The 13,798-nt window shown below is 34.9% G+C and overlaps 1 protein-coding gene across 2 annotated transcripts in view; it reads left to right on the forward strand.

The window, feature by feature from the left end:
* Positions 1-13,798, forward strand: part of CEP135 (centrosomal protein 135) — a 75,613-nt gene that overhangs the window by 46,176 nt on the left and 15,639 nt on the right. For both annotated transcript variants that reach the window (XM_027544549.1, XM_027544550.1), the window contains exons 15-21: positions 3,132-3,283; positions 7,276-7,391; positions 7,465-7,619; positions 8,088-8,143; positions 10,165-10,333; positions 11,173-11,283; positions 11,566-11,751. In XM_027544549.1, the coding sequence (XP_027400350.1) occupies positions 3,132-3,283; positions 7,276-7,391; positions 7,465-7,619; positions 8,088-8,143; positions 10,165-10,333; positions 11,173-11,283; positions 11,566-11,751 (945 nt within the window). The remainder of the gene's footprint in view (positions 1-3,131; positions 3,284-7,275; positions 7,392-7,464; positions 7,620-8,087; positions 8,144-10,164; positions 10,334-11,172; positions 11,284-11,565; positions 11,752-13,798) is intronic.

Below are 13,798 nucleotides of genomic sequence, written 5' to 3' on the forward strand. Positions count from 1 at the left end.
ATTGTTTATATTGTTAAGACTTCTCATGGTTTATGACTCAGCCAAGTGGGACAATATTACTCTTGCCTTTTTTCTTGTAGACCACTTTCCTAGAGTTATTCATCGCTTTTGTTTTATTTTGTGTTGTGTTACTTCTCTGTTTTTCATTTGCTATTTTTTATCAAGGACTTTATTTCTGCCACATGCCTTTCAATATTTTTTTTTTTAAACCTATCAGTTCTGGTCCTTTCCCCCCTAAAGACCTTCCTTCTTGAGCTTTCTATCTTCTTGCTTCATTATGGACTATGTCTCTCCATAGCTGTCCTCATAAGACTTTCCCTGTCTGCCCCTTCTTTGTTGAACCTCATGTTTTTTTCTTTCTTGGTTTGTTCCTTCTTCTGGCATAGTACCTTCTCCAGCAGTTTCCTGAAAAAGAACACATGGGAGGAAATTTTGTTGCTAGTCTATTTGTTTGAAAATGTCTTTATTCAGCTTTCAAATTTATGATTTGGCTTCGGCATATGGCATTCTCAATTGGAAAATTATTTTCACTAAAAATTTCGAATACTGTCCTTCATTTGTCTTTCAGTTTTCTTTGAGATGTCTGATGCTGTTCTGTTACCAAGTCTTTTGTACATGACATGTCTTTATTTCTGAAAAGTTTTAGGGTTTGCTCTCTTTATCTCCTGTTTTCATTTCTTTGGTAATTTACTATACTATTCTATTCTCTCTCTCTGAAACTATTATTAGTTGGTTTTAGACTTCCTAAAAAGATCTGATGTTCTTATCCCTTCTTATTTTCTCTTTGACTTTTTTCTCACTTTCTGGGAGATTGACTCAACTTTATCTTTTAGCCCTTCTATTGATTTTTAATGTACATTTGATTTTCTAGAAAGAGATAACTGATAGAGGAATAAAGAAGATGTGGTACATATATACAATGGAATACTACTCAGCCATTAAAAAGAATGAACTAATGCCATTTGCAACATCATTGGACGGACCTAGAGAGTGTCATACTAAGTAACGGGAACGCGCATATGAACATCCCAGTTATAGACTTGCAGCCAGTCTCCTTGTTCAGTTTTCCTTGTGGCCCTCCCCCACCACTTCATGGCTTCATGTGTTCAGCTTCAGTGTAAGTCAGCTGACCTCTCGTTGGTATTCCTGACCGTGGTCATTGTAGGTCAGTGATTATCAACTGGGGTCAGTTCTGCCTCCTAAGAAATAATTGGCAGTACCTGGAGAATTTTGTCTGTCACAATTAAGGGGGAAAAGCACTTCTTGAATCTAGTTAGCAGAGGGCAGAGAGAACTGCTAAACAACCTACAATACACAGGACAGCCCCCACAACAGAGAATTATTTAGTGTCAACATCATTAGTTCCTAAGTTCAGAAACTGCTTTAGATTGCATTTTTTCTTCCACTCTGAACCACTATTCTGTTTTTTGTCTTCCACAATTTTTTTTTTTTCCTTCAGACTTTAAACTTTTTCCTTTGTATTCGGGTGTACCTGATTAACAGTGTTGTAGTCGTTTCAGGTGAGCAGGGAAAGGACTCAGTCATATATACACACGTATCCATTCTCTCCCAAATCCCCCTCCCGCCCAGGCTGGCACATAACATTGAGGAGAGTTCCATGTCTATACAGTAGGTCCTTGTTGGTTATCCATTTTGAATATAGCAATATGTACATGACCTTCCCAAACTCCCTAACTATCCCTTCACCCTGGCAACCATAAGTTTGTTTTCTAAGTCTGCGAGCCTCTTTCTGTTTGTAAGTAAATTCATTTGTATCATTTCTTTTTAGATTCCACATATAAGGGATGTCATACAATATTTCTCCTTCTCTGTCTGACTTACTTAGTATGACACTCTCTAGGTCCATCCATGTTGTTGCAAATGGCATTAGTTCATTCTTTTTAATGGCTGAGTAATATTCCATTGTATATATGTCCCACATCTTTATTCCTCTATCAGTGGGAATGTAGGTTGCTTCCCTGTCTTGGCTACTGTAAACAGTGCTGCAGTGAATATTCCTACAAGTTATTGCAGTCACCGGTTCCCCCTTGTTTTCTTTCTTATTCTCTTTGTCCTTAAGAGTATCTTATTTAACCTTGTTTACTATCATTTTAGCACTGTTTCTAGAGGAAGAGGAGATAAAAATGTGTGCGGTCAGTCTGCCATCTTAACTGGCAGACTTAAATTTATCACTAGTATTTCTTGGTTTTGAGTTTTATAGATAGAATTTGTTTTTGTATATAAAATGAAATAGAAATCTAGGATTTGTTTTTATATAGAAAATGAAATAGAAGTCTAGCTTATTTTTTGTCTCCAATGAGTGGCTGTCCCAACTCTAGTTTTTAAAGAGTTTATTCTTTTCCCACTTTCTTAAAATGCTACCTTTTTAAAATTTACATCAGGGATATGTTTACCTTGTCCACATGTGAAATTCATACTGTTTTAATTATAGTAGCTTTTAAATTTATTTTGATATCTCATAAAACAAGTCTAGCTGCATTCTTTTTCCCCCCAGTTTTTACTGTTTTTTTCTTAACTTTCTTTTCCCCTAAATAAATTTAAGAATGAAATCTAAGTCACTTATCTAGTTTAAAAAGATTTTGTTAGGATTCTTACTGAAATTTCATGGAATTTACAATTATTTTAGGAAACTTTAATCCATTTCCAATACTGTGTTCCCCTTCTGAAAGATGGTGTGTCTACATTGTCAGGTTGTGTTTTGTGCTCTTGAGGAAAATGTTCACTTTCTTTATATAAGTCTTGTCCATTTTGTGTTGAGTTATAGTATTTTCTGTCCTGACTTTTCTTCAATTCAGTCCTATCTACTTTTTTTAGAAATTTTTTTATGCTGGTGTTTTCCCTTCCTGTTTCATTGCTGTTATGGACATATTCTTTTCTTCTTTTCTTGCCTTTCCTTTTATCTTTGATTTCAGTGATATTGAAGAGGAGAGATAAATTTGTTTACCTGCTCTTACATCTAGAACCTAAAGTATAAATACATTAAAACATGACTTTTAATGTATTTTTAAATAAATCCAATTTATTTCCTTAGTTTTCATCCAGAAATATTATTAAAGAGTGCTTAAGGAAAAGAAACTGAGACATATCCCTATTAATTTTTAAAATTATAGCTTGAAAATGAAAAATGTGAATTAAAGTCTAAAATATTTATAATGAAAGAAACAATGGAGTCTTTAGAGAAAAAAGCAAAATTCCAAGCTCAGAAACTTAGCCATGTGGCTGGTGACTCATCTCATCAGAAAACAGAGATGAACTCCCTTAGGTAAGTTTACTGAAGTTTTATTTCACTTCTGAGAATTAGCTTGTGACTATTTATGGTTTGTAACAGAGGTGTTTTGGGCTAAGTCTTTGAAAAGCAGTAATTCTCAAAGCTGCCCTTACGACAGAATGACCGGGGGAGCCTTTGTAAAGTATGGATTGAGGGACTGATCTCGGGAGGTTTTTATTTACTGTATGAATCTGGGTAGGTTTTGAGTACCTGTACTTTTAAAGACTCATAGATTGATATGGTTGCAGGCAAATTTTTGTATCTGCCTCCTTCAAACATCTCCCTAACAGATACAGACATACTTTGTCTTATTGTGCTTCAATTTATTGCTCTTTACCGATGTTGTGTTTTTTACAAATTGAAGGTTTTTGGCAGTCCTGCGTCAAGCCAGTTTATTGGTGACATATTTCCAACAGCATTTGGTCACTTTGTGTTTCTGTGTCACATTTTGGTAATTCTTTCAATATTTCAAACTCATTATATTTGTTATGATGATCTGTCTTCAGTGAGCTTTGACTATTACAGCAATTCACTGAAGGCCCAGACCATGGTTAGTATTTTTTAGAAATAAAGTTTTTTTTAATTAAGGTATGTGCATTGTTTTTTCAGATGTAATGCACACTTAACAGACTACAGTATAATCTAAACACAGCTTCTTAAAAAATTTACTTATTTTTTAATGGCTTTGAATTTTAATTTTATTTCCTACTGAAGTATAGTTGATTTACAATGGTGTGTTAGTTCCTGGTATACAGCAAAGTGATTCAGTGTACAGTAAAGTGATTTAGTATACATATATATTTATATATACACATATATATTTCATATTCCTTTCTTTTATGGTTTATTATAAGATATTGAATATAGTTCTCTGTGCTATAGGACCTTGTTGTTTATCTATTTTTTACATACTAATTTGTAGGGCCTTGTTGTTTATCTATTTTAAATATACTAGTTTTTATCTGCTAATCCCAAACTCCTAATTTATCCCTCCCCCTTTTCCTTTGGTAGCTATAGTTTTGTTTTCTATGTTTGTGAGTCTTAAACATAACTTTTATACACCCTGAGAAACCAAAAATCCACATGACTCACTTTATTGCCATATTCTCTTTACTGGGGTGGTCTGGAGCCAAATCTACAATATCTCCAAGATATGCCTGTATTTCATATTATTGTGTTGGCCAAAAAGTTCCTTGGGGTTTTTCTGTGGTATCTTACGAAAACCCTAACCGTTTTGGTCAACCCAGTATTTGTACTCCATAGTGTGGAATTGCTAAAATTTTTGCTACCTGTGTCATTGTCATTGTTATTCTCATTCTTCTTTCAAAGAAATCTAAAATCAGAATATTTATACAGAGTCTAAAAGGTGATGTGTCTTAAAAAATGGTAAGGAGGTCAGTATGGCCCAGTTAGACTGTATCTACAGGTTGGACTCAGGTTATAAAGAACATAGTATGATAACTAAGAGTGAATGGATTTTACCGTATAAACATGGAGAATAAACAGAAATTTTTAACCAAGGGTGTGACATGAGTAACATGCCTGTTAGGAAGTGAACTATGGCAAAAATAGGGAAGGTGGATTTGGAGACTTAAGAGACTGATGGAGAACAGTGGAAACAATGTACCAGGAGTCAAACAGTGGCAATGAGCTTGGAGAACAGTGGCCAGATTTAGGAAACACTTGTTACACAAAATCAGAACAAACAATGTAGTAAGACCAAGAACTTGCTGTGTTTGTTTAATTAAGGAATACTATTTAGGAAGAACTAAGGTGGAAACTTCTTTCTCCCCCTCTTGTTTCCTTGCAAGGCATTATGTACATCCTAAGATGGAAAGCAGCCTAAATGGAATGGCCTGTCTTATTCTGGTACATGTCTGTATTCAGAAGTTATTGTTGTTCAGTTGTGTCCAACTCTTGGCAGCCCCATGAACTGCATCACAGCAGTCTTCCCCGTCCTTCACTATCTCCCAGAGTTTACTCAAACTCAATGTCCATTGATTGGGTGATGCTATCCAACCATCTCATTCTCTGTCGCCCCCTTCTCCTCCTGCCCTCAATCTTTCCCAGCATCCGGGTCTTTTCCAGTGAGTCAGCTCTTTGCATCAGGTGGCCAAAATATTGGCACTTCAGCTTCAACATCAGTCATTCTAATGAATATTCAGGGTTGTTTTCCTTTAGAATTGACAGGTTGGATCTCCTTGCTGTCCAAAGGACTCTCAAGAGTCTTCTCCAACAGTTCAAAAGCATCAATTCCTGGGTGCTCAGCCCTCTTTATGGTCCTGCTCTCACATCTGTACATGACTACGGGGAAAACCATAGCTTTGACTCTACAGGCCTTTGTCAGCAAAGTGAAGTCTCTGCTTTTTAATACACTGTCTAGGTTTTTCATAGCTTTTCTTCCAGGGATCAAGTGTCTTTTAATTTCATGGCTGCAGTCACCATCTGCAGTGATTTTTGGAGCCCAAGAAAAGAAAGTCTCTCACTCTTTTCATTGTTGCCTCATCTATTTGCCATGAAGTGATGGGACTGAATGCCATGATCTTCTTTTTTTTTTTAATTTTATTTTATTTTTAAACTTTACAATATTGTATTGGTTTTGCCAAATATCGAAATGAATCCGCCACAGATATATGTGTGTTCCCCATCCTGAACCCTCCTCCCTCCTCCCTCCCCATACCATCCCTCTGGGTCGTCCCAGTGCACCAGCCCCAAGCATCCAGTATCGTGCATCGAACCTGGACTGGAGACTCGTTCCATATATGATATTATACGTATTTCAATGCCATTCTCCCAAATCATCCCACCCTCTCCCTCTCCCACAGAGTCCAAAAGACTGTTCTATACATCAGTGTCTCTTCTGCTGTCTCGTATACAGGGTTATTGTTCCTATCTTTCTAAATTCCATATATATGCGTTAGTATACTGTATTGGTGTTTTTCTTTCTGGCTTACTTCACTCTATAATAGGCTCCAGTTTCATCCACCTCATTAGAACTGATTCAAATGTATTCTTTTTAATGGCTGAGTAATACTCCATTGTGTATATGTACCACAGCTTTCTTATCCATTCATCTGTTGATGGACATCTAGGTTGCTTCCATGTCCTGGCTATTATAAACAGTGCTGCGATGAACATTGGGGTACACGTGTCTCTTTACATTCTGGTTTCCTCAGTGTGTATGCCCAGCAGTGGGATTGCTGGACATGATCTTCTTTTTTGAATGTCGAGTTTTAAGCCAACTTTTTCACTCTGCTTTTTCACCTTTGTCAAGAGTCTCTTTAGTTCCTCTTCACTTTCTTCCATTAGGATGGTATCATCTGCATAGCTGAGGTTGTTGATATTTCTCCTGGCAATCTTGATTCCAGCTTGTGAGTCATCTAGCCCAGCATTTCACATGATGTACTCTTTCTTTAAGTTAAATAAGTAGGGTGACAATATACAGCCTTGACGTACTCCTTTCCCAATTTTGAACCAGCCTCTTGTTCCATGTCCGGTTGTAACTGTTGGCTTCTTGACCTGCCTACAGATTTCTCAGAAGACAGGTAAGATGGTCTGGTATTCGGAATATTCAGAATAGGAAGCAAAATTAAAAGCTCACTGGTCAGGATGGTCAGAATCTTGAAGTATGAGGCCATTCTATAAAAACAGGACTTTGCTTTGATTACTGGAAATAAGTTTTAAGAGAAAGAGAGTTGATGATAGAAAACTGAGAAAAGCTTTAAAACTACAAGGAAGCCTCTAGAAAAATTACATACAATTAATTTTATTTTTACACTATATTATTTTTTAGGAAGGTGGAATATTTTGAAGAGAAGACTAATATATATAATATAATGCCATTGATTATACTGAAAGAGCTTTAAAATAAGAAATTAAAGAAGCTTTTAAAATAAGCAAACTATTTTTTAAGATCTTTCATTTTTTAAAAGTTATTTCCACCAGAAATAAAGAATCCCATTTGTTATTGTCCACTGACTCTTTAGGCTAGTAAATGAGCAACTACAGCGGTCACTTGAGGATTATCAGCACCGACTTAACATGAAAAGAAGTGAACTTGAATCAGCCCAAGCACAAGTTAAAATACTGGAGGAAAAAATAGGTAAGTGTTCTTAAATTTTGTTTTTGCTGATCCTAATTTACTTTGTCTAAGAAACCTTTCTTTTCATTTATAGGTAAACTACACCTCAGGATGACTTCACAGAATGAAGAGGCTCATGTAATGAAAAAGACCATTGGTGTTATTGATAAAGAAAAAGACATCCTTCAGGAGACTGTGGATGAGAAGACAGAAAAGATTGCAAACTTGCATGAAAACCTAGCTAGTAAAGTATGGGACTATTAAGTAATATTATCTGCTATCTGAACAGAAAATCTTATTCTGTTTCATATATGCAGTTTTTTTTAATTGAAGGATAATTGCTTCACAAGATATACAGTTCTTATTTCATAAGAACCATGTGTGAGTTCCCAAGACCCAGAGCCATCTCTTCTGATATGTTTAAATTTCATTTTATCCCAATAATTTGAATTTTTAAAAGTTCTATTTCTAGAATACAATTTTATCATATATGATTACAGCAAACTCAAGGAACAATTCAGATTCTTAGAGTGGGTAGAAATACGCCAATATGTGAAATATATTTGGTACATGGAAATATCTTTACTTAGAGCCTTCTTTTATAACATGTTATGTGATTGAATTTAAACTATATAAATGTGATAAATTTTAGAATTCAACTGGAGATACTTCTACATGAATGGTTTAGAATCTGATATATTTTTATAATTTCTGTAGGAAAAAACTATTACTCAGATGAAGATAACAGTCTCAGAGTATGAATCTTCTCTGAAGTAAGTAACTGATGGAATGGCATCCAGCTTTTTAAGAAATTTTCAGTGAATGCAGCATAATCTGTTTGGATAGCAGTCTGGCAATAGGAAAATTTTTTTTTTCACTTTTCCTATTTTTGTCAGTGGAAGTTATCATTTTCTCAATCTCCTGCATAGACATTGTTATCCTCTAACTTTCTCCCTTCCTCTGTCATTGGCATCTAAACAATTATGTCTTATTAATTTTTCCTTTACACACCTACTTACTCCTTATTTCTACGGCAGTTATCCTGTGCAGGCCCTAATCATCAAAACTTAGATTACCTCAGCAGCTAGTACTGAATTTATTCCACATCTAAACCTTTTTAAGTATGGTTGCAAGATTTTACATTTTGTGTCTGGTCTCTCTACTTCAAGAAAAAAAGCACTAATTGTATTTCTTTTATATACCCTTACATATTATATGGGCCTCCCTGGTGGCTCAGCAGTAAAGAATCTGCCTGCAATGCAGGAGACACAGGTTCAATCCATGGGTTGGGAAAGTGCCTTAGAGAAATAAATGGCATCCCACTCCAATATTCTTGCCTGGAGAATCCCATGGACAGAGAAGCCTGGCAGGCTATAGTCCATAAGGTCACAAAAAGTCAGACATGACTCAGCAACATATTATATAATAGTAGGGACTTAAAACATTTAAATAAATATTTACTAATTGAATCATTTATGTTCTAACACTTGAAAATCTTCTGTTTTTACTTTAATTTTATAATAATAAATGTATTTTAAGACTTTATTTTCACATAATGATTGGTAGAGATCTAAAATGTCTTCACCTAATTAATCAGTGTCTTAATTCAGTAGTTGTCATTTCTTTTTCTGTTTTATTGAAGTATAGTTGATTTACAGTGTTGTGTTAATTTCTGCTCTACAGGAAAGTAATTCAGTTATATGTATATATTCTTTATCATATTCTTTTCCATTATGGTTTACTATAGGATAATGAATGTAGTTCCCTGTGTTACACAGTAGGATCTTGTTGTTTATCCATTCTCTATACATTCATTTGCAACTGTTAATCCCAAACTCCCAGTCCTTCCCTTCCCTACCTCCTCCCACTTAGCAACTACAAGTCTGTTCTCCATGTCTGTGAGTCTGTTCTTTCATAAATATGTTCATTTGTGTCATACTTTAGATTCCACATGGAGGTGATATCAATTTGTCCTTTTCTTTCTGAATTATTTCACTTCGCATCTCATAATCTCCAGGTCCATCCATGTTGCTGCAAATGGCGTTATTTCATTTTTTAAATTGCTGAGTAATATTCTAGTGTGTGTATATATATATATGTATATACCACATGTTTTTTATCTGTTCGTCTGTCTGTGGACAGTTAGGTTGCTTCCATGTCTTGGCTGCTGTAAATAGTACTGCTTTGAACATAGAGATGCATGTATCTTTTCAAATTATACTTTTGTCTGGGTATATGCCCAGGAGTAAGATTGCTGGATCATACGATAACTCTTTAGCTTTTTTGAGGAACCGCCATACTATTCAGTAGTGGTTGTACCAGTTTACATTCCCAACAGCAGTGTAAGAGAATTCCCTTTTCTCCACACATTCTCCACTTTTATTATTTGTAGACTTTTTAATGATGGCCAATTCTGACTGGTATGAGGTGGTACTTCATTTTAGTTTTGATTTGCATTGCTCTAATAATTACTGATGTTGAGCCTCTTTTCGTGTGCCTATTGGTCAGCTGTACTTCTTTGGAGAAATGTCTATTTAGGTTTTCTGCCCATTTTTCGATTGGATTGCTTGATTTTTTTTGTTGTTATTGAGTTGTATGAGCTGTTTGTAGATTTTGGAAATTATGCGCTTATCAGTTGTATCATTTGCAAATATTTTATCCCAATCCATAGGTTGCATAGTTGTAATTTCTTGCATTCTTAGTATATTTAATTCAGAGTAAAATAGTTTCCTTTTAAATAAACTAAATTTTCCAAAAAGCTTTCTTTATTATTGCTACCCCACTCACGTAACAGCCACCTAAAGGAAACATTGATTAATCGGGACCGTGAGATAAGCAGCCTCCGGCGCCAGCTTGATGCGGCTCACAAAGAACTTGATGAAGTAGGAAGATCTAAAGAAATGTCTTTTAAGGAAAACAGAAGATTACAGGATGATCTGGCTACAATGGCAAGAGAAAACCAGGTATGAGCACAGTACATAAACTTTGATAGTTTCATAATATGCAGTTTTACAATATATTCAATGTTTGCTAAATTTTAAAGCTCTAAATATTATGTCCTCTAAATTTTAATTATATAAATATGAGCAACAAAAGAAAGAACTCTTTAAGGAGAATATTGTTTATAAAGGTATTTTAAAATGTGGCTTAGAATACTTCTGTATATTATAGCAGTAATAAACCATCAGACACCATTGTAGGCTTTGTTGCAAGGAATCCTGAAGCTGGGAGCGTGGTGTTCTCTGTGGCAGAAATCTTTGTCAGTCTACTGCATGAGGACCCCAGTATCACTCCCAAGGCAAAGTTGCTGTGTTTTAAAGACCCATGGTAGATTTTAATTATTTGTACTTACTTCCAGTGGCTTAGAGATTACCTACCTACAAGCTAATTAATGAATATTTTAGAATGGCAAATACTGAAGGGTATTTGCTTTGTTTGTACTAGGTTTTTAAAGGATCATACCAAGAAAACCAGTGATTTTCTTATTTTAAATATTTTACATTTTTTGAATTACTCATTATAGAGCACATTGCTGATATATAAATTTTTAAAAATATTAATTCCTGAGCCCTTAGTTTAAGTACCAGATATGTGGTCAGTTATATTGTGGGAGATATATGGTAATAATTGGTTAAAAAGTCAAGATCAGTCAAAAAAACATGTGAAAATAATACTTAGGAACAGTTTTCCTTTTTTCCTACTCTCTCTTAGTCCCCAAATTCAGAAAGAGCTGTTTGAACATAAGTAGAATTCATTAGGTGCTACATTCATTTTATATTGTCTTCAATTTTCTGATTTATAGCAAATTTCATTGGAATTAGAAGCAGCAGTGCAAGAAAAAGAAGAAATGAAGAGTAGAGTTCATAATTACATAACTGAAGTGTCACGATGGGAGAGCTTAATGGCTGCTAAGGTGAAAAAAGCATTGGTTAGGTTGAATTTAAGACTGATTTTGTTTTAACTTTTTCATGTTTCTTTATTCTGCCTCCTCTATTAGATATTAACATATGAAAGTGGAGATCTTGCCTGTTGTCCTTGTATATTTTCTTACATGTCTTATTTAGTATAGTATCTGCACAGATGGCTTATGCTTCCTAAATTAAAGCAAAATCCCAATGTGTTGTATGTTTATGACATAGGTTTTCAGTGAGTGACCATTACTAATTTAGAAACAATTTAACTGTGATTAAACCAGGAAAAAGAAAATCAAGATTTGTTAGATAGATTTCAGATGCTTCATAACCGCGCTGAAGACTGGGAAGTCAAAGCCCATCAAGCTGAGGGAGAAAGCAGCTCAGTTCGACTGGAACTTCTTTCTATAGACACAGAGAGGAGACACCTTCGAGAGAGAGTGGAGCTGCTAGAAAAAGAAATTCAGGAGGTAATATATATATATATATATATAATATTTTTCTTGTACAGACATAATTTAGTAAAACAGAAAACATTCAAAGGCACTCTATCAAAATGATGTTTAAACATTGGTAGAATCAAATTGAATGGTAATATTTCGTCATTAATTCTGATAATTTGCTTGAGAGCTCCATTACTTTTCTATTGTAGTAAAATACACATAACATCAAATTTACCATTTTAAGTGTACCACCATCCTTCTTCAGAACATTTTCATCTTCTCCACCTAAACTCTGTACCCATTGAATACTCACTCCCCCCAGCCACTGACAACCACTGTTCTACTTTCCTTTGAATTTGGCTATTTCATTTAGCCCTAAGGTTCACTTAAATTTTAAGGTTCACCCATGTTGTGGCATGTGTCAGAATTTCATTTCTTTTTAAGGCTGAATAATATCCCATTTTTTGTATATACCACATTTTGTTTATCCATTTATTTGTCAATGAACATTTGGTTTATTTCCATCTTTGGCTATTGAGAATAATGCTGCTATGAACACAGGCATACAATATCTATTCAGGTCTTTGGTTCCTGTTCTTTAAGATATACCTAGACGTTGAATTACTAGATCATAGTATGATTTTGTGTTTAATTTTTTTGTGCAACTGCCATACAGTTTTTCACAGGGTCTGCACCATTTTACATTTCTACCTGCAGTGTTAGGGTTCTAGTTTCTCCACATCTTTACCAATGCTTGTTTTTTCTGTTTGTGTGTGTGTGGTTTGTTTGTTTTTAATAATAGCCTTCCCAATGGGAGTGAAGTAGTATTTCATTTTGGTTTTGACTTGTATTTTCTTGATGATTAGTGATGTTGAGCATATTTTTTTGTGCTAATTGGCCATTTGTATATTTTTTTTAAGAAATGTCTATTTAAATCCTTTGCCTATTTTTTTAAATCAAGCTGTTTTTGTTGTTGAGTTTTAGGAGTTGTTTTTATATTCTAAATATTTGTCCTGTATTAGATATGTGACTTGTGAATATTTTCTCCCATCTAGTGTCTTACCTTGTCACTCAGTCTTATCCTTAATGCAGAGAAGTTTTAAATTTTGATGAAGTCCAATTTATTTGTTTCTTTTTGCCTGTATTTTTGGTGTCATATCTAAGAAATCATTGCTAAATCCAACATCACAAAGCTTTTTCCTTTTTTTTTCTTATGAGTTTTCTAGTTTCAGCTCTTATGTTGAGGTCTTTGGTCCATTTTGAGTTAATTTTTATATATGAAATAAGATAAGGCTCCATTTTCATTCTTTTGCATGTGGATTTAAACAAACTTTTCCCATAGAGTCTAATAAAAATCTCTTAATAAAATTTTGAGTTGAGTTAAAATATAGGAATCCTTAGTAAGTTAGATTGATGTAGAACTGTTGGTTATTGGTTCTCCTTTCATTTTGTTGGTGGAGTATTTTAGCTGATCTTCATTTTTCAGAAGAAAGCATTGATTACTCATAGTGTGTAGAATTATGCACTGCCTCCCACAAACACCAAATATATTTAGTTCCTAGCTCTGAGAACCTGTGAACGTGACTGTGCAGATATAATCAAGTTAAAATGAGGTCCTGCTGGGTAGGGTGGACCCTAATCTGGTAACTGGTGTCCTTATAAAATAACAGCGATTCAGATACAGAAGGCCCAGTGGAGAATGCCACATGAAGACAGAGGCAGAGATTGAAATGAAGTGTCTACCAACGCAAGGAACCCCACAGATTGCCAGCAGTCACCGAAGCTGGAGAGAGGCATGGAACAGAGTCTCCCACAGAACCTCTAGAAGGAACCGATCCTGCTGACAACCTAGATTTCAGACATGAGGCCCCAGAACTGGGAGGGAATGCATTTCTGTTTTAAGCTAGCTAGTTTGTGGTAATTTGTTATGGCAGCATTAGGAAACAAATACAGACGTTGGTACCAGGAAGTGGGATGCTGCTGTAACAAACCTAAAAAGGGTCTTTGGAATTGGGTAACGGATACATTCTGGAAGGGTTCTGAGAGCCTGATAGAAAAGCCTTGATTACCTTGA

Source organism: Bos indicus x Bos taurus, chromosome 6, assembly GCF_003369695.1.
Source record: "Bos indicus x Bos taurus breed Angus x Brahman F1 hybrid chromosome 6, Bos_hybrid_MaternalHap_v2.0, whole genome shotgun sequence".
NCBI classification, from domain to species: domain Eukaryota; kingdom Metazoa; phylum Chordata; class Mammalia; order Artiodactyla; family Bovidae; genus Bos; species Bos indicus x Bos taurus.